At 29.1% G+C, this 22,012-nt stretch overlaps 1 protein-coding gene across 2 annotated transcripts in view; it reads right to left on the bottom strand.

Annotated features, from left to right (window-relative positions):
- Positions 1-1,043: 1,043 nt before the first annotated feature.
- The window catches only part of LOC142323918 (AH receptor-interacting protein), a 39,387-nt gene continuing 18,418 nt past the window's right edge, over positions 1,044-22,012 (bottom strand). The window contains exons 4-8 of one of the 2 annotated variants that reach the window (XR_012756177.1): positions 20,454-20,640; positions 16,007-16,149; positions 10,824-11,026; positions 6,118-6,248; positions 1,044-1,373 (exon numbers count right to left, since the gene is read on the bottom strand). Coding sequence is in view for 1 of the 2 variants with exons in the window: in XM_075364283.1 (XP_075220398.1) it covers positions 10,824-11,026; positions 16,007-16,149; positions 20,454-20,640 (533 nt within the window). In the remaining variant the exon portion in view is untranslated. The remainder of the gene's footprint in view (positions 1,374-6,117; positions 6,249-10,823; positions 11,027-16,006; positions 16,150-20,453; positions 20,641-22,012) is intronic. The other variant, XM_075364283.1, reaches the window with a different exon arrangement.

The raw sequence follows: 22,012 nt of genomic DNA, 5'->3' as shown, positions 1-22,012 counted from the left end.
CTAGTCCTGCTTGCGCTCTTTTCAGAGCGAGGGCCGTAATCTGTGTTTTCTTAATTGCTTGCACTTGCGTAAACAATCCAGCAGCGGCTAAGAGGTGCAAAGAGTGACAGGAGAACAATCAGACCTCCGGCTGAATTCGGAGAGGAAATGTCTTTACGCAGATGACAGCTGGACGCTCAAAGAAAGAAGTTCCAATCAAGAGCAGTTGATCGCGTAAGCTCCGATGTGAAATACCTGGGGGTTTGGTTTTCATAGTCGAACAACTTAAACCAGCACTTACAAGAGATTGCAAATAAGGCTGAAAGAGTCACACACACATTGAGACGTATGATGGAAAATAAATGGGACCTGAAAGCGGACAAGAAGAGATTACTACTGTCGGCAGCCACACCGGTGATCTTTTATAAGTAAGACAGAAATAGGGGTATGGCGCCAAAATTCAAGATAGACTCCGCCATCTTAAAACGACATCAAGAATTCAAGTTGCCGGTGGTTGGCCATCTTGGATTGTGGCATCAGTGGCGCCGTAGCCTGTCAGTGTTGCCAACTTGTGTTTTTGTGTCATTATTGTCAACCTGGTTACATATATGTATTAAATTATTGAAATAATATTTCGAAGGTTGGTAGCAAGTAATACGGAAATGGGAATACGGGCAAAAAAAAAATCAAAGATGGCGGACTGCCACCATCTTGAAATTCAATATGGCAGCAACTGCCATCTCAGAATTTCCATTTCCCTGTGGGAATTTCCCTATTCCATTTTCCCTGTGGGAATTTCCTTTTCCTTTTTCTCTGTGGGATTTCCTTTTCCCCTGTTGGAATTCCTACTTCTAACATTTTTCACACACATTATATATATATATATATATATATGTATGTTAGAGGAAGCCGTGCATGCATGCTAATTTTTCAGCTACCTTTACAAAACTTAACATACATAACCTTGTGTTATGTTTTGTACAATGCCCAGATAAAATTTCTTTTTTCTTTTTAAAAATTAAAATTTTTGTTGTAATAAAAAAGAAAAATGAAACAAATCAAAATGACAACTTTGGTAAACTTTTTTATTGGTAAAGAATTAACAAATAATAAATATTCATATTTACATAACTTTTTTAAACATATGATACAATAAAATTTAAATTTCTTAAGTAAAGTAACTAAGTAAATACGTCGCTTTTAATAACTCCAGCAATTTGTAATTCTTATTTAATAGCAATGATTACAGTACAGTTGATTTCAAGATAATTTTTTTCTTGTAAAGGACTTTCTACCCAAATAGAAAATGAATGCATAAAGTTACCTTTATTTGTCAATACTGCTATAATTTGTTTTTATTTCAAATAATATTTGCTACTGGCAGTATTCCTGATCTGAAACACAGTAATAATTAATAAAAAAATGCTTAAAGTAAAATGGTGAGTTAATTATATGTTAATTAATTAGTTAATTATATTATTAATAATATATAAGCAAGAAGATGCAACTTCTTGCATCACCCAAATTTACTGGTTTCAATTCTGTTCCTACTAACGAGAAAAAATTTAACAACTGTGTAGGTTTAATGAGATTAATAACTTATATTATGAGCAAATTAATATTCCTTCATAAAATTATATAAAAATATAATTTTATATTATATTATATATAGAAATATATATAATAGAAATATGTATAATAGAAATATATATATTATAGAAATATAATGAAACTTTCAAATTTCCTATTAATCTGAAGTCATCCTTGAATCGACTACAAAATACAAAGTAAAATATTCCACTAAATATTTTCTCAATCTAAAATGAAATTTTTACAAAAAAACAGCCTGCAAAATAAATTCAAGAATAATATTTTGATAAAGGATTTTTCTTGCATATGCCTGGCATTAAAAAATTATGATGGACTTTAAAAAATTACATCTAAAATAACACTATTGAGGATATGCTAAATGTACAGTAAATTGTTAACAGGTTGACTGCCAATGTGGCAAACAGTACCTGCCAGAAACACTGTGAGGGAATTTCCCTCACATGTATCAGCTAGAATTGCTACAAGAGGGGATTACCCTCACATGATGGTAACTGAAAATCATTCACCACTTCTGGTACAACTTGTTTTTTAATGTGTTACATTGTATGATGTGACAAGTATGAAGTTTTTAAAAATAACCTTAGCACTTCATCATAACTACACTCAAAAAAACTTTACTTTTTTACGTATTTTACACATTTTACATTGTACAGCTCTGCTGCTAACAAAAACTAAGAGAATATTGTCCAGACACGATTTGGCAATGCTATCCACACTTAGCAAAAATAGTTCCTGTGGTTTCCATGTAAACAAATGTGAATGTTTAGATTGTAAGAAGTGCATGTTGAGTTGAGTTAACTTTATGTTGAGTTTTTTTTATAAAACTCAAGTGAGTGATGATGAAAAGTTGAGCCACCTCATGAAGGATGTGTTAGATAATCATCAGTCTATGGACAGAACTTGTGAGTAACAGTGAAAGTTTATTTGATGATGATTATGACCTGGTGTGGGTGTCTGTTCCTTTAAATGATGGTGATGATAATGACAGTGATGGTGATGTATGATTTCTTTATAAAGTCTTTAAATTTAGAAAATTTAAATGCTGATAATATGAATGGGGAAGGAAACGTTGAGATTAACCTAGATAACAGACGAGGAAGGAGATATTGAAGTTAGGCCTACGTGGGTTCCATTAAATGGAAATTACCAAATAAATGACATACCCTTTGACCCAAATGATGTACTTTGGTGTTAATGAAGATATAATTGACAATGAATGACTGCCAGCGATTTGACTTCTGGAAGCTATTTTAAACAGACCAGGTACTTAATATTACTGCTGCAGAAACCAACAGATAAGCAATGCAGAAAAAGAAAAGTCACATTAATATCTCACCAATGTCCAGATTAACAAGTGGGTTGATACAACTATGCAAGAAATACTTATTTTCAAGGAATAGTTTTGTACATGGAATCTACAATCAGTTGCTGACTATTGATGGACTGATGGTCTTTACAATACACCTGTTAAAGTGATGAGCCGAAACAGGTATGAACTGTTAATGGACACACTTCACAGTGCGAATAATGAACTCCCCCAGCCAGATGATGTCAAATTTTAGAATGGTCATATGCACTGGTCAAAATCTATGTGTTGATAAAAGTTAATCCCAAAAAGCATAAATACAGGATTAAAGTTTTTAACTTGCACGTGTAAGATCATTACACACTTGTGAACCATGTGTATTGAGGTAAGGAAAAACAACCAGACCATCAAATGCCCATCTTACAAAGGATAGTCATGCAGCCGGCAAAACCTTTCCTAGATAAAAGAAGAACAGTCTTCACAGACAACTGGTGGTATACAAGTGAACTTGCAGAAGCTTTGTTAAATCATTCAACTCACTTGGTAGTAACAGTGTGACAGGACCACACATTTATCCCTGCAGAGATTAAAAGCAAGAAGCTAAAAAAAGGAGAAGTAATTGCACATAAAAATGATAAAAACATTGTTTTACTGAAATGGAAGGATAAAAGAATAGTTTTGATGCTTTCCACAAAACATAATGATATTGTTCTACAGAAGTGAAGGGAGAATATATTTTAAAACCGTAAATTGTCGTAAACTAATCATAATCAATTTGGCAGACCAGATGGCTGCCAATGATAATTTATTAAACAGATAATTTATTTTATAAAATAGATAGATAAATTTTATTAGATAGATAGATAATTTATTACACAACCAAATTGAGAGCTAACAAAATAAAAACAATCATCAAAATCACTAAATTTGTAAACGCTTTCAAAAAAATGTATTTGTCAAATTGAAAACTATTCTATTTTCTCAAAGCAGGTTAAAAAAGGTTACAAATTACTAGGAGAAAATAAAACAAGATATATCCAATCCAACTGTACTGTTTGATAGCTCGACATAAAATGTAAATATACTTTTTTTTTTGTTTTCTAAATTACAAAACTATTATTAACAAATAAAAGGTTTCTCACTGAAAATAGTACAAACAACCACTTTTTAAAACAATATATGTAAAATTTATAAAATTGAAAAGCACATAAAAATTAACATATCAAAGTTATTGGTAATTAGAACACTTTGTTAAATAAAAAAATTATTTCATAATCATAATTACTTAATGTGAATTTTGAATTCTACTCACTCATGACAAAAACTTACCTATACAGTTAAAACACAACAATTGACTAAAACAATCATGAAAGCATCAAGCACAAATACAAGAACTAGCTTCTATACATTATATTATTTTCAACTAAATCAAAACTAGAAATTTAAGTAAATTAAAAGAAAAAACTTAAATTACACTACTATAACAATAAAATAGCTTAGGTTGTAAGAAGTTTACACATAAGAAATCAACTACAATAGAATTACAAATGAAGGTTAAGAAAATTACAATTAAAATAGTCAGAAATTTTAAAATTTCACAAAAGTTTAAAACTTATCATTCTGATCTACAGCTTTCATAGACTGGTTTTTAACTTTTTCTGTGCATTCATTGCATTCATTCATAATCAGTAAAATATCATATTCAGTAAAATATTATATACAGTAAAATATATTTTTAATATATATATAAATTATATAAATATAATAGCATACACTCAGATGCTTTTAGAAAAACCTTATATAAACCAAAGTTCTACTCAGCAAATAACCTGTTTTCAAGAAAATTTAATAAATTTAAAAGCTAATTGATAAAACATGTCCTGTCCCTCTGACAGTTAATAACAAGTACATGGCTGAATTTTTAGTTAATGGAGGAGATGAAGTGTAGAGTAGATGAAGTGTTTTGTTTAAAGTGGAAGTGTTAAGATTGGTTCTTTTCTTTTCATTTAAAATTAATACAACATATATGTATGTGTGTACAATCAAACTATATAACATATTTATTCTTACCAGGAAGAAAACCCTCATCAAAAAAATTGTATGAAGATTATTTCAAATTTTATTTGCTTTAATACTTCTTCCCAAAAATTACTATAATTCATTCACAGGATATAAATCAGAAAAACAGGTTCCCACAAATGGGAGGGAACATTACAATAGTTTCAGAGTACAAACAATAGTTTCTATGAAAGTTGCATTCAATTCAATTTGCATTAATTACCATGACCTGAACTATTTACTAAAAAAATCTAGCCTGGGCACATCAAAACATTTTATCAAATTGAGAGTAAGTTTAATTCACAAATACCTTTTTTTATTGTGAAGTGCAATCTGAACAAACAAATGTGTTATTTCAAATGAAGAAATAACACATGCCGGTATGACATCAACCATGTAAATAAACTTAAGTCCGGTTAAAATAAGTTCATTCTTCAAATTTTGTTAAAACAAGTCGAAAGTTATGGTGTAACTGCTTAGTCTCAGAAACAGTTCACCCAATTTTTATAAATAAAATACCAAAATAAAATGCAATCTTTTTTCTAAATTTCCCTTGTAGAGACCATGTAGCTATCTCTTACAGAACATATTAAAAAACTCAAAATATTACCACATAAAAATTGATCTCATAAAGACTTGCTCTCTGTTTAAACCCTACAATTCAACCATGAATGCAATTATTTGGATAAATGAATAATTACAAATACTGAAATTCAGCTAATCCACAGAACCTTATGTAAGTGCCTAATTACAACTTACATAATATATTTATATTTATTTATATTTATATTTATTTGGGAACATCATACATTGTGAAAATGAATCCTACTACACATCCTGATGACTGAAGTAGAAAGTGTTTTCAACTTTAATCAGAAAAAAGACCTGCAAAGCAGATATGAAATGATATGATAATGAATAAATAAATTTTGATAAACTGATGAAAAAAATTTTCGAGGACTTATGAAGAAGTGAAGACACTCCAGAGAACATGAAGTATGCAGTTAATGAGAGGATTCTTGGAAGACACTTATGCAAATCTCATTTTTTCAAGTTGCACATTTCCCCAAACATATTTTTCCTTTGCTTGCTGAAACTGTATTAAAACATTTGGATTAAACAAACTTTGCACTTTTGATGAGTTTCGTTAACAGTCGACTTACCATGAACTGACTGATTACATGGATTGGCACCAAACTGCAACAACAGGATTTTAAAGTCTGAACAAATAATATTATGAGTGCTTACAAGTAGAAGGTGATTATGTGGAGTTATCGATTAAGGTACTGCATGTCTATACATATAAAACACAGAATAAAATATTTTCTAACATTTTATAGCTGAACATTCTACTTTCTGGATTATCCTGCTATTATTCAATTGGTCACTGCATAAAACAGTAATTTGGTTAATATGGTTTAGAATTTTCCTGATAATTTCAGAAGCATCTCACCATATATGACACTGTACAACTATTTACGTGAAATAAACCATACATTTCTATATATGTCAATATAAAAGATTTTTTTTAACAGTAAATAAGATTAAAAAATAAAGCACACAACTTACAGTTACAGCTATTACACTTAGTTTTTTTTTTTTTATAAAATTTAAATGGATATAGATTATCTGACAAAAATTTTTTTATAAGATTAGATTCTTTTCAAATGCTACGAGTATATTTCCCTCTCCCACAAAACACTAAGGTGTAGGTTCTCATTTTTACAGCTATTCATTTGTAAAAGATAAAAAGTAGACATATTTTATTATATTTTAACAGACAAACTGAGTCGAAGGTTTTTATTCACTGTAGACTAAATCACAAAAATATTTCAAAATAGTTTTTTTTAATAATTATTTAATAATTTTTTTAAATAATTTATTACCTTTTACTTTTATAATTACCATACTTTTTAAGGTAGTATATTTACTCATTTTAGTTTCCAAATATTCTTGGTAGACTAGACTTCCATATTTATAACATTTTTCAATTAATATACAACACAATATTATTAAAAAGAGGTTTTTGTGTTCCATAATAATGCATATTTGAATCAGAAAATGATAACACTGATAACACAATTTTTGTTTCCTAACATGGAATACATGATTTTAATCATGCATAATTTTTTATGCTGAAAACGAATATGAACTCAATCTTTCTATCACCCACCATTTTTGAAAAATTTTTAAATTTTAATTAAAGGATTTTTTTCATTTTTCAATGTATAGTTAGCATTTTAAGCTCCTATATTGTATTTTGATAGCTCATTTTTTATTGTTTATCTTTGTTAACATAATTTGTAAGCTATAAATAAACAATACCAGACAAAGAATTAAATTATATCAGTCACATATTATGACATCATATCTAATATTGAAGAGTGAGCCTTCATGGACAAGATTAATCATATCTGTGCAGGTCAAAAACATGTAGCTGAAAACACAACTGTATTGTTTCTATTAAGTTCTAGGAATGAATTAACAGTGCAGTGTCATAATGCCTCAAAGTTGGGTAAACGATGTGGATGCCTTTTGTTATGTATGTGGTAAGTTTACCGCAAAATCAAATACAAAAAACATTACACCTTTAATTAAAAAAGCATTCATTTCTACTTAAGTGTAAAATTGGTGATCCCGATAAGATGTGGGCTCCTCATATATAATGCACTAATTGTTCTGTATATGTAAGAGGATGGCTGAAAGGTACACGGAAGGCTTTGCCAATTGGTGTACCTATGGTTTGGCGTGAACCAAAGGTCATGTAACCTATTGTTTTTTGTTTAACAAGTGTATCTGGAATTTCTAAAAAATCTAAACATACTGTACAATATCCTTCATTGCAATCTGCAATCAGGCCTGTACCTCACAGTGAAATTATTCCAGTTCCTGAGCCACCTGTGAATAAATATTTCGAAAGCAGCAATGAAGAAATCAGGCAGTACTGAAGAAGACAACTTTGATTTTGTTTTTAATTATCTTCCAATAAGCCAAATCTTATATCACAAGTTGAATTAAATGACTTTAGTTAAGGATTTAAATTTATCAAAAAATCAAGCTGAACTGTTAGGATCAAGACTGCAAGGTTGGAATTTACTTCAAAAAAATACAAAAATTTTGGGCTTTCGAAGCCAACAAAAAGAACTTTCTCAGTACTTTATTGATGAAAATAATTTGGTTTATTGCACAAATATTGATGAGCTTATGTTGCACTTAGGACAAGTTCATAAACCTGAGGACACGCACCTTTTCATAGAATCGTCCAAGTATAGTTTAAAAGTGGTTCTACTACAGAACGATAACAAATATCCTTCGATACTAATCGCTTACGAAAGAGACATAAGATGTGATGAAAGACTTTCTTGAAAAAATAAATTATAAAAAACATAGCTGGAACATATGTGGTGATTTGAAAGTTATAAATATTTTGTTAGTCATGCAGTTAGGCTATACTAAATATATGCGTTTCCTTTGCGAATGGGCAGCCAAGATAGGGATAAACATTTATATTACCAAAGATAAATTATATTTATATTACAACTTAACTCCAAATGGGAAAAATATTATTCATGAGCCCTTAGTTGAACCCAAAAAAGTATTTTTACCACCTCTCCATATCAAGCTAGACTAACGAAAAATTTTGTAAAAGCAATGAAGGACAGTCCTGGATTTTTGTACATCAGGCAGAAATTTCCAAATGTAAGTGAAGGAAAAATTAAAGAAGGAATATTTGTTGGTCCTCAAATAAGAATATTGGTCAAAGATGATGTATTTAACTCAATGTTAAATAATGTAGCTTTGGCTTCATTTAAAGATGTTTGCAAAAATTTTCTTGGCAAACAAAAATCTGACAATTACCACAATATTGTTAATCAACTTCTTACTTCATACAGAGCTACGGGATGTAATATGTCTTACAATACATTTCCTCCATTCATATCTGGATTTTTCCCTGGACAACCGTGGAGACGCAAGTGATGAACATGGTGAACGTTTCCACCAAGACATCGATAATGCAAAACCGCTATAAAGGGAAATTGAATACTAATATGCTAGCCAATTACTGTTGGACATTAATTTGCGATGTGCCTGAGGCTACTTATAAAAGAAAAGCATCAGAAAAATCATTCTAACACAGGTATGGCCTTGCAAAATTATAAATTTTACAGATTTTGAAGCTTAATTTATTTAAAACTAAAGGTGAAAGAAAAATTGAATTTACAGATCTGTAATGTACACAAAAAAACAATTCAATTCAAGAAATGGTATCACACTTAATAAAATTAAGTTAATAAAATTATGAAATTAAAGAAACAAAATATAAAATCTCATACATTTAAGCTAAATAAAGATATATATAGGTGTTAAAGATAAATTTAAATTTAGGTCATATATATAATTTTTTAATTATTTAATTTTTTTAAAAATGTAAAATCATAAACATATTAATCTAAAAACCAAATTATTAATTACTATATTACAAGGGTTATCTGAAAAGTTTTTAGCCTCAACAAGAAGATGGCAGCAGTCACAAAAATTAGGGAATGTATTCACCCATTTGTTGAAAGGTACGCACTAAAATTTCAGCCATCTTGGATGCTCAGTTGTTGTTTGATAATCGTTTGAGTTGTCATTGTGTTTTTGTGAAAATTAAAAAAATTGAATATCGTGCTGTGATTAAATACTTACATTTGAAAAGCAATACACCTATTAACTGAGCAGATTAAATATGAGTTGGACGCTGTTTACGGGGACTCTGTCCCATCATTTGCCACCATGAAAAGATGAGCAGCTGAATTTAAACATGGTTGTACCAGCTTGGTTGATGAGCATTCAGGATGGTCAAAAACTGGAACCATCACTGATATTATCAAAAATGTTCACCAAATGGTACTGGACAATTGAATTGTAGTTAGAGAGATAGCAGAGGCTTTAGGCATATCAAAAGAACATGTTTGTCATATATTAACTGAAGAACTAGATATGCATACGCTATCCACGCATTGGGTACTGCATTTGCTCACTTTGGACCAAAAACGCTTTTGAATTAACATTTCCAAGGCCCAGCTGAAGCACTTTAAGCAAAACGAGTCAGATTTTTTGCATCAATTCATAATTGTAGATGAAACATGGATCCACCACTACACTCCTGAGACGAAACAACAGTCAAAACACTGGAATGCAAAGAGTGAACCTGCCCTGAAAAAGGTGAAGATTGTTCCATCGGCCGGGAAGGTGAATGCAACTGTTTTTTGAGATAACAAAATTTTATTTATCAATTATCTTCAACAGGACAGTATTATGCATCATTACTTGACAAGCTGAAGACAGAAATTGCAAAGAAACCATATTTGAAAAAGAAAATGCTTTTCCATCAGGACAATGCACCTGCTTACACTTTCACGGTCACCATGGCTAAAATTCATGAACTGCACTTTGAATTGGTTGACCACTCACCATATTCACCAGATCAGGCCCCAAGCGACTTTTTCTTGTTTCCTAACCTTAAAATTTTGCTGGGAGGTTAGAAATTTTCATCGAACGAGAAGGTTATCGTAAACATAGCGCCTATTTTGCAGAGAAAGAAGCCAGATACTAATTTGGAAGGATTAAAAAGGTTAGAGCATCGCTGGAAAAAGTGTATCAACTTGAAAGGAAACTTTGTTAAAAAATAAAACTATATTTGACAGAAAAAATAGGTCTTTCTATGAAAGGCTCAAAACTATTCAGACAACCCTTGTACAGTAAAAAATAATCACATAAATGCATTTGGTAAAACATTTTGCCAAAGTTATTAATTGATTTTTCATTCTTAAAATCAAAAATACTTAATCCAAATAAATAATGAATGGTAAAATAAAAGAAATACTTAGAAAATTTTTCCTTTAAAGTTTCCTTTTTCTTGCAGTTCTTTTTCTTTAACTTTAAGTGATAATAAGGATAACTGTGAATCAACAGAAGATGATAATTTTGGATCTATTTTTTTTACACGCTCTAAATCTGCTTTGGCTTCTGTTATATTCCATGCTCCAATATGAGCTTTTCCACGACGAAAAAGAGCTTTCACATTATCTATAACAAATTCAATTCTGATTTAAGTACAATATTAAAGAACATATTTTTCATAACCTGTACAGTCAAATACACAAAAATGATTTCTTTTCAACAGACAGTCAATTTTTAAAAATAATACATATGAGTAAGCACAATATAGTATTATAAGTAATTTTTTATTTGAATTCATTATTTGATACCTAGTTTTCAAATCAACTGAATTATCTTGAAAAATAATAACATGAAAAATAAATGACAGTCAATATTAAAGTACAATAGACATATATATATACACACAATGAACTACATATAACATGAACTTTATATATAACATGAACTACATTTATAGCGTAAGTTAAAATTTTTTATTGTCTGTAGAGGGATGTAAAAACAAAAAAACCAACTCAGATGATCATTTATGTTTAATATGTATCATCTGAAATAACTTGCAGTTTACAGTTGATTTTTACCATATTACTTATTTGGCTAAAGCAATATATCAGATTGGTCAAGAAAAGCCTTTAGAAGTCATTTAAAACAAAAAAATTGTTGATAAGCTGCGAAAAAATGTTTTATTCCAATACTCTCAAGTCCAAAAAATCTACTTTTTATCAGATGGACATTTGTGCAGGTACATATGTACCTGCATTTGGTTTTATGTACCCGACCTGTATTTGGTTTTATAACTCTGGATCCTACTGACTAGTTTCTTCAAACTTAAGGACACACACTACACCTTTGGGGGAAAAGAATATATCACATTTTTACAAAAAATGGAAAAGGGGGTAGGGTTGTTTATGACTATATTTTCTTTTTTATCTATGCATTGCTTCAGAAAAGGAGTTAATGGGAGTTTTCTGCATCTATATTTTCTACATCAACAAGCCTTCAAATTTTCTGCTCATCCCACTCTAATAATTTGTGATTTTTAAAAGTAAATCCATCTCACAAGTTGCCCAGAAATGCAAAAATCTTAATACTTTGTTTATACAAAGTATTAAATTCTCTAAATAAACAAAGTTTATCTTATCTGTTATTATCAGTTACGGACTATTTGAATAAATATTAATTTTACCTGAATTCTTCTCTTTGATTATGGAAGCCCTAAAAATAAAAAAATGTTTTTTTTTCCAATTTCAAGTTTCTAATGTTCCAAATGTATTTTGATAAATACAAATAACTTAATACCCCTCCCCTGATGAAAGCTCCCAATTTAAAAAAAAAAAAAAACAATTTAAAATCAACTTTAGTGATAATTTTAATCATTAAAACACACCTGATGAATGAGCCCCCAAATTTTCAAAAAACAGATATTTTTCAAAATTGTGATGCTAATATATTCTAATATTAAAAATTTTGGTTGTTGCTTCAGTTTGTTGAGTATCTTGGCTATAAAAACTAACAGATTTAAATATAATCTTACAGGTCATTTTAAAAATGATTAAATAAAATTTAATTCAACAACATTAAAATTTATTACAATAAATGGTTTTTTGATATGTCGATTAAGAAGTAACTGAAGCAGGCTAATTGACATTTTTAGTTGATATTTAGTAACACATTTGTACAATATAAAAGAATTCATAATTTTTATTATAGATTTTCAGTAAAAAAGAATTATTTTATCAAAGATATAAACAGAGCTTAAAATGATAGAATTTCAAGAATGAATTGCATGACATGACAATCGTAGCAAAGACATTTATGCAATTCATTGCCGGCTTTTTTTTATTTTTTTCAAAGTTTATTATATATAAAATAAAATAGCATTTGATTATAAGTTTTTTATATTAAAGTTAGAATAGTGTTAGGATCCTCCTACTAACACCCTTGCACAAATATAATTTAACAAGTTTCATACTTAAAGATAGTATATTTGTTAACAGACATTATTTTAATTCTTATCAGACAGATTTTAATTTGTTTTTTATTTTGATTTTAGTAACAAAAGCTTTAATGTGTATGCTATAAAATGAAATAAAATATCACAGTACTTTTTCTTTAGGAGGAATTAGGCTTTACTGGACAAACATTTCAGCTATTAGACTTATTGCAGAAACAGAAAGGAAATTGAGTTCCCAGTCAGTCCACAAGCAGTCTCTCGTAAGACAACACTAAAGATTCACAATGGTCCTGTTATCCAGTCTCTGGCATCCTCAGAATGGAGGATCTTTCGGGATTAGTCCTACACCCATTTATAATGGAAAAGAAGATATCAAGAATAAGGGAAAGGAATGGTGATAATAGAGATCAATCAGGTAATATATGAGAGGTAGATCAAAAAATAAGTTACACCTTGCCGTGTTCTTGAACTGAAAGGGATATATTAATGTTATTAATGTCTTGTGGTAACAGCACTGGTTGTGTTGTCTTCACACTCCCCCAGCAGCAATTCTGTATGATATTCAGTATGTGTGTAGTGTCAGTGTCAATATGACGTGTCCTCTAAAGGTTTCGTCCAGCATAGAAGTGCATTCAGTACTCAGATTTTTGTGAGCAAAAAATTACAATTGTTGTGAAATTCATGGCCAAATTGTTGAGGTGTAAGGTGAGAATGCAATGTCCTGCACCATGATCACAAAATGGTGCCAGATGTTCAGAAACGGAAGAACAAATGCAAGTGATGACTACAAACACAATGGGTAATGTGAAAGGCATGAATGAAATGATTTTGAGTAACTGCAATTTTGAAATTGCAAGTGAATAATTGCAATTGTGAATAATTGCAAACACACCATAACCAATCAGCTTGGTTTGTAAGATGGGTGCCAACATATGTTGACTGAGAAACAAAACATTTTGCATCTGCTTTCTTTTCTTCAATGTTATTCCAGGAACAACAATCAATGCCGAATCTTAATGTGAGACTTTAAAAAAATTGTGCAAGGCCATTAAAGATCAAAGACCCAGAAGATTGAGCGATGGGGTTGTTTTTCTTCATGACAACACTACTCATTCAGCTCATGTGATTAAGGAGTTACTGCAAAAATTTAAGTGGGAAGTATGGTCTCATCCACCTTACAGCCCTGACCTAGCACCTTGCGACTACCACCTGTTTGGTTCTCTCAAGCGAGACCTGGGAGGAGAGCATTTCACTAATATGATGAATAAAGAAAGCAGTCCTTACATGGTTGAAGGAAATTGAACAAAATTTTATGGGAGTGGAATTAAAAAACTGTCACAAGGTATGAAAAGTGATTAGAAAAACTTTGTGATTATGTTGAAAAATAGATAAAAATATGCAGCTTTTTGTTCAATAAAAATTCTTATAAATGTGTGTTTCATAGAAGGGGTGTAACTTCTGATCGTCCCTCGTAGATAGTTTATCTGTAAGACCAACAATAATTAAAGTAAAAATAAGATAAGTATTATTGAAAAAAATAATGACTTTTCATATGGCTTTTCCTTGGCTTTAAAAGGAGGAAATTTATCAAAAATTAGCCTTGAACAAAGACATGAACAAATATTATAGACATAAAACTTTTGATGAATTACCATATTACCCCAAATGTACCAATTTTTTCCCTGAGAACTCTTTTGTTTACATTCAAGTCCATTCATTAACTCATCCTAGTTTACTATTACATTCAATATTTATGGTATTTAGAATACAGTAGCATTTGTTTCATTGAAACATGATTTGATTGTATTTCATAAAAGGTACTTTGTATGTATTAATTTATCAGGAGAAATTGGCTAACATGATATGCCAACTAGTTAAAAAAGAATGCAACTAAATCTCAAAGTATTTACATTAAAATTAAGGCATGAATAACAAAATTATGATATCTGTAAATCAGAAACACCAAAACTTTACTAGTTTTGAAAATAAATGTACTGGAAGTAATATTTTTTATATAAAAATGTTTATAAACACGTCTATTTCATTATCCACATAATCTCTTAAAGGACAGAATTAAGTTTCATGAACTGAAAAATCAGCTAAAAAACTGATTTTGCATAAACACAATCAAGAATGACCAGTTGCTTAAAGAGGTCATTAGATTTAAGTAATTTTGGGAAAACCAAAAAAGTAAACCAGTATGTTAGATTGCTTTAAAAGAATAATGAAAAAATAGGGCTTTCTTTGTGACATTGTATATAGTTAACATACCTCATGATTCTGAGAAAAGTTATCTTTAAATGTCATATCACTGATTTGCAAAAAAAATACCAAATAAAGACATCAGAAGTATAAAACTCCTCATTATTATTCCCAAACCATTTATCAAATTAAATTTGGAAACTACTTGCAGTATTTGAAATTATACAAAAAAAGTCTTGTCTTTTTCAATATCCCTCAATTATCAAGAAAAATAGCTTTAAAGGTGCAATGGTAAACAGTGTGGCATCTCAACCAACACAGTCACTGGCACTGTTACAGTACGTGCAACATGACATGCAAAGACTGTCTGCCTCTGGTGACTTGACTAAAAAACAAAATAAAATAAAAAGATAAAAAATGAGAAGTGAAATTTCACTAGTCAGCTTGTGGTAAGAACCATGCAAAATATTTTTTTACCCATATGAAGGATGGGTAACCAGTTATAATTACTATTTTTAAGATGGGGCCCACTATTCTGAAATCTGCATACTTACAATAACTAATTCTGACAAAATTATACTAATAGTTTTTATAAACTAAATAGCCTTTAATTGTTATTTATCAATATTCTCACAAGTACGTGGGTAATGAACATAGTGGGGGTCCAAGGAGTGAAGCCCCGTGGCTAGATGGGAAGGGCAGAGCAAAGCAAGCCCTGACCAGCTAGTTCTTTAAAAAAGTACATATTATTGTCACCCCCTGGTACAATCACAAAAAAAGGATTTGCATGAGGTATAACAATGAAAACATGTAATACAGCATTCATCAACAGAACTAATCTAAATACTGTTTTTACAATGCCTTTAAGGGTGTATATATTAATTCTTATATACAGTATACAAAATTCTTATATACAGTATTAAAGATTCATTTAATTTATGTTTATAAAATACCTGGCTCAGACTTAAGTACAGTTGTACAATGTTCAATCACAGCATAGTAATCATTATTCTGTAACATGCACTGGGAATAATTTAAAAGAAGAGGTATCTTCATTTGGTTTAATTCATTCCATTCTTCATCATGTGGTTTCTCTCTAAACAAAAATGATAACTTATTTTGAATATCATATTAAAACTCATTTTTGGAGCAAAATTCCTACAGTATATATGAAAAAAAATTAAAAGTTTTTTAAAAGACCAAAAATAAGAAAACATGAAATCAGCTATGTGTCAAATACATGAAATCTTTAAAAAAAGAATATATATTTAACATTTAACTCTTTAAAAAAATCTCTGTCTCAACTATATCACTTCTCTAAAAGAAAATGTCATGAACATTTTTTAAAATTATTCAATAGGATTCTCTGCTTTTGTATAATTTTCTGTTTATAATGTACCTAGCAATAAAATACCTAAGCTTCTACTCACTTCGGTAAAAAAAATTTAAACCTTAAAAAAACATGTTCAGTATTACAAATAGCACTGAACTGACTAAAACATTAAAACAATTTGAAAACAAATAATAATAATGAAATTCTTGGCTTTCATGATATTAAGTATATCTTGTCTGCCATGACATAAAGATCCTATAACACCAAAAATCACAAATATAATTTTAAAAATACTAAATAAAATCAATATGTGAACAAATCAATGATATAATATATTTATTAAAATTGAATACAAGTCAAATTAATTTTCAATCAACGTTTATTATTATTTAAAAGAAGGTATAACAACAGATTCACCCATTTGAAGAGTATAATTGTTTAGACTCGTGTATCATTTCCTCCTTATTATTTTATAAATAAAGAAACTAACTGCCTTCTTCTTATTCATGTAAAGTACATAAGTTTTTACAATTCAGTTGGCCTTGTTAATAGTTGATATTTTATATTAATAATGTAACAATGCATCTTTCTAATACTGTTTAATCCAAATTTACACTTCATACAGTTAATGTGTACATACAGTAAATTGCATACATGCTTCAACAATGTAATATAAATTAAAATGTGAAACATATAATGATTATTATAACTTATAAAAATATATTCTTTACACATATCTGAACAATGTATTTCATTTACTACTAAATATGAACCAGCAAGGTTAGTAGACAGAATAAATACACCTAACCAAGGTATGGTAACCAAGGCGGTTTTTAATTGAATAATAATACCCAATATATTTTGCAGTAAATGGCAGACAATAGTTACCCAAATTATAAATATAAAAATAAATTTAAAACAGGATATTTATCAAAAGCTAATACTACCAGTAACAATTAAGAATAGATCAATACATCCATATTATCATAAAATCTACTATAGCAAGAATTAAACCCATAGAATCAGACCAATAAAATAAACAGAAGATGATTAGTTAACAGAAAATCATAATATAAAAGATATTATTAATGTTAATTAATTCAACAATAAAAATACAATTAATAGATTCACAATATTAAAAGAAATTAAAAAATTTTGATGTGGACACCACATGACTTAAGTTACATGCCTATTAAATTACACATCCACAATTTTTGCTGCACTTCATTTAAACTTATTTCATTTGAAAGTGAGATACGATCCTCCAATTCTTTAATAAAGTGGACAGCTACATAATTGCTGAAATATTAGTTTTTATTAACATGAATATAAATGTAAAATATAAAAGTTTTTCTCACATGAAATATTAGGATAAAGTAAAAGTCCCTTTATTACTCATATTACTAGATCAATATTATTCTTATCTTCATGAGGTGCTGATTAAAAGTTTCATATTTTTGGCGTGTTGTATAAATAAAAGTTTATAATTAAACTATTCCATTTAGTGAACTCCTGCATACTGGTTACAATGTTAATTTCGACCTTATGGTGTAAAATATTCAGTTTTTATTATTGGATTATTTGGTGAATAATCAAAAGTTAAAAATAAACAATCATACAGAAAAAAGAAAAAACATATCTCAAAAAAACAAGAAGATAACATGAAGAAGAGGATGGAAATGTTAAGAGCAAAGGAAGACTAAAAAAATTGATGATAAATATAAAGAGGAAGAAAATGTTAAGACAAAGGAAAAAATAAAAAGATTAAGAGGTTAGAAAATTTGAAAACTAGAAAATGTGTACACAATTAAGATCAGAAGAATTATCAAACCAAAGAGCAATTAAATGATTGGCAACAAAAAAACAAACAAAATGATAATAAACTAAAATATAGGAATTTTTTTACAATTTATTAAAGATCAGGCAAGTATGCCTCTGTGTATATATTGTTCTTGTGAGTGTTTATTTTTCAGTTACTCTGTAGTTAACTTTAATGTAGATACAATTAAACAGATATTCCAGAATAATTAAATAAAATTAAATGGAAATTAAAACTACAAAATGTAAAAATAATGATTTTAAATTATAATTTTCAATCAACACTTGAAAATTATCAAAAATATATTATTGAAAATTATCAATTTTCAATAAATAATTTACTGAAAATTATCAATTTTCAATAAATAATTATTTATTGTAAAACTTTTACAATCTCTGTTTAATAATTATTAATAAACCAATATATTTATACATATAATATATAAATATAAATTATATTATATTAATATATTTATAATATATTTTATAAAAAAATATTTATATTTATAAAAAGTTAAAAAAAAGAAAAGCAGATAGTGTGATTTGAAATGATGTGAAAAGCAGATAGTGTGATTTGAAATGATGTGAAAAGCAGATAGTGTGATTTGAAATGATGTGCCTTCCCTTGCAAGATCCTAATATTTCATTCATTAAAATTTTATTTGGCTATAACTCTGGAACCAATGAAAATAAGTACCACTTATGATATATTGTTGAAAAGCTATCAATGAGGGGTTATTTCTGCAGAAATGAAAAGTCCAAAATCCAAATTTTTGTGGATTCTGGGCATTTTTGGACACATTTGGTCCAGTCAATTGCAATCAAAAGGGGAGGTGCACAACTAGATGTTACAACAGTCCTAAATCCAAAGTTTCAACATCCTGTGGCTAATCATTTTTGAGTTATGTGAGATAAATACGTATATATGTATGTACAGACGTCATGCTGAAACTATGGGATGGTCAAAATGGATAATTCTGTTGAAATCTGAAAACCGAAATTTTTCACAATCACAATACTTCCTTTACTTCGTATAAGGAAGCAAAAAAAGTTTATAATTATTTAATAAAACCTACACATTAAAAAAAATCTACTCTCAATATTTATAATTAAGCACATAGACTATAAAGGATAATGCAAATAACAAAATTATTAATCAGGAATTATAGAAAACAATAATGCAAACACATAACAAACACATTAATGCAATAAACAAAACCCCTAAGTATGCTGATCACATTAGGGAAAACAACCAAATATTTTCAAATGTACAAAACATGCAAAACACAATGACTGACTAGGGGAAAAAAATTTAATTTAAATTATTTAGAATAATAATTTACATTTAAAGACATATTTTCAAATATGGTACCAAAGTAATAGTTTCATTATCCACCAGCAAGGTAACTCACTTTGTTTTAATGTCAGAGATGGAAAACATCCATCTACAAATTTTAAGACTATTAATCAGATTCTGTAGAAAATGAATCCATAAGATAAACAAGACAAGATTTGCATTGAAAATCCATTAAGAAATATATGTAATATATTTAAAGTGAAAAACATTAGTTATTTAATTATTCACTGAGGCAATACCCACTTCATAAAATTTATAGAGATCCCAAAATTTAAATCCATTTTGCAACTTCATTATTTTTATCTAAGGAAAAAGTAATTTTAGGAACTAGTTTCCATTACCACGTATAAATAATTTATAATAATAAAACTCACCATCAAAGGTAGATTACTAATAAATGCTCGAATTACAGATACATATATATTTCATATTCTACAGAAGGAATAGTAGAAAGAGATGCTTTAATTTGAAGCTATGATTTTCACGTAATCTTACATATAAAGCTTATTGTCAAATCCATTCTGAGATACAGTCCTAAAATTATTTTACCTTTTAGAGTGTTTAATTTAAGAATGGTTTAAATTTTTTTTTACATATTTTTTATTACTACTTTTTAGTTTTCATAAGTTTATACTTAACAGCTGTGCTAGCGCATAGGTTTCAGCAATTGTTTGAAGTTTTCATGCCTCCAATTTCCAACACCACAGACAAGAATACACATAGCTTTAGAAGTTCAATATATCTTAAAATATTACTGTATATACTCATATACACTTCATATAAATATTTTTTTAAATGTCAAAAAAATTTTCTTCCTGAAAAATATATCAAGACAGTTTATAAACGTAACATTTTGATCATACATTAATAACCAAAAATATTAACTTCTTACTTCAACATAAGCTGATCAACAAATCCAATAGCCTGTGCATATTTATTAGCAGCCTCAGATGGACAATTTTTTCTGTATAGTTCATTACCCTCTTCTCGTAATCGTGGAACTGCAGCTTTTCGTTCTTCTTCAGAAAATTGCCAACCTTCACGTTCATATTCCCCAAGATTTTCAACGCGAAGTAATTCTAAAAAGAAAAAAGTGTTATACTAAATCCTAGCTTTTTATACTTATAAAATTATTAGTATAACATCACTGCAAAAAAAAAGAAAAATGGAATTGCATAAAACAAAATAACAATTTTTTAATGCCATGCATGCATGAAATATACATTAAGAAATTGATCTTCAACTTTTGAAAGCTTTCTGTTATGCCTTACAACTAATGATCTTTAATGATCTAAGTATTACCAAAGGGATTGTCTTGCTCCAACATGCACACATGCATGCACACGCACGCACGCGCGCACACGCACACACACACACACGCACACACACGCACACACACACACACTGTCCGCGCGCACACACACACACACACACACACACACACACACTGTCCGCGCGCGCGCGCGCGCGCGCGCGGACATAAGTGAAAAACTTTCTGAAAAATTATTTTTCAGTTTTTACCAAAGTCCTCGTTAATTTAACACTAAATCCTCTCTTTCCCCTTAACAATATAAAATACTTCTTATAATGATGAGCTCTTCAATAAAAATGTGATTAAAACAGCCCAAAATAAATTGTTAACTTTTACTTTCGGCAAATATATCTTGAGAACCTATATTAAAGGGTAAAGTACTGGTAGTGATGTCAAAAATGGGGTATCGGTTTTTTGAAACAGAGTGATTCAAGAGCAAAGAAAAAATAATTTGGGAACACATTTGTCCAAAAACACTTTATCATGTTAGATAACAAAAAATTTCTGGATTTCAGTTCCTCTGGTGAAATGAGGTCGTACTGAAATTTTTAAGGCGCTATATACAAATAAACATGGTTTCTTACTTTTTTTGACTTGAAAATCGAACAAAATAGAATTATATCATATAGTTTTCATGTTATCCCACATGAAAGGAAAAATTTGGTAATGAAAAGCTTAAGTGAGAAATAAATGTACTACATTTCTTGTGGACTGTGTCTGTTATGCAACATTGCGTTGGAAATTTAAACTAGGGGCTAACATATAAAATTTCTTAGGCAAGAATGTGTCTATGATGTCTGAAATTGGAACTAGATTTTTCACTAGCCATAACTTGATAACAAAGCGTTTTCAAATATATGATTGTATGAACTTTTTTCTTATTTCAAGCTCTAGAATCAGTTCCCAAATTACTTTTTTCCTTCTGAATCATCCTGTATTATGTATGTTGCACTGTCTTTGAATATTTTTATATGTGGGGCATTGATCATATTAGTTCTTTTATAAATATTTGTTAAGAGGATGGAGGATATTGTGAAAAAACAGATCTCAATTTTCTTTAGAAGCATTTTAGAGAAAACCTTTTGAAAGAAAATTTGTTACATAAAATGCATACATATAAATAATCCAAATTTTTTCTA

The sequence above is a fragment of the Lycorma delicatula genome, chromosome 4, assembly GCF_047948215.1.
Source record: "Lycorma delicatula isolate Av1 chromosome 4, ASM4794821v1, whole genome shotgun sequence".
Classification (NCBI taxonomy): domain Eukaryota; kingdom Metazoa; phylum Arthropoda; class Insecta; order Hemiptera; family Fulgoridae; genus Lycorma; species Lycorma delicatula.
This window is presented reverse-complemented; position numbering and strand designations above follow the sequence as displayed.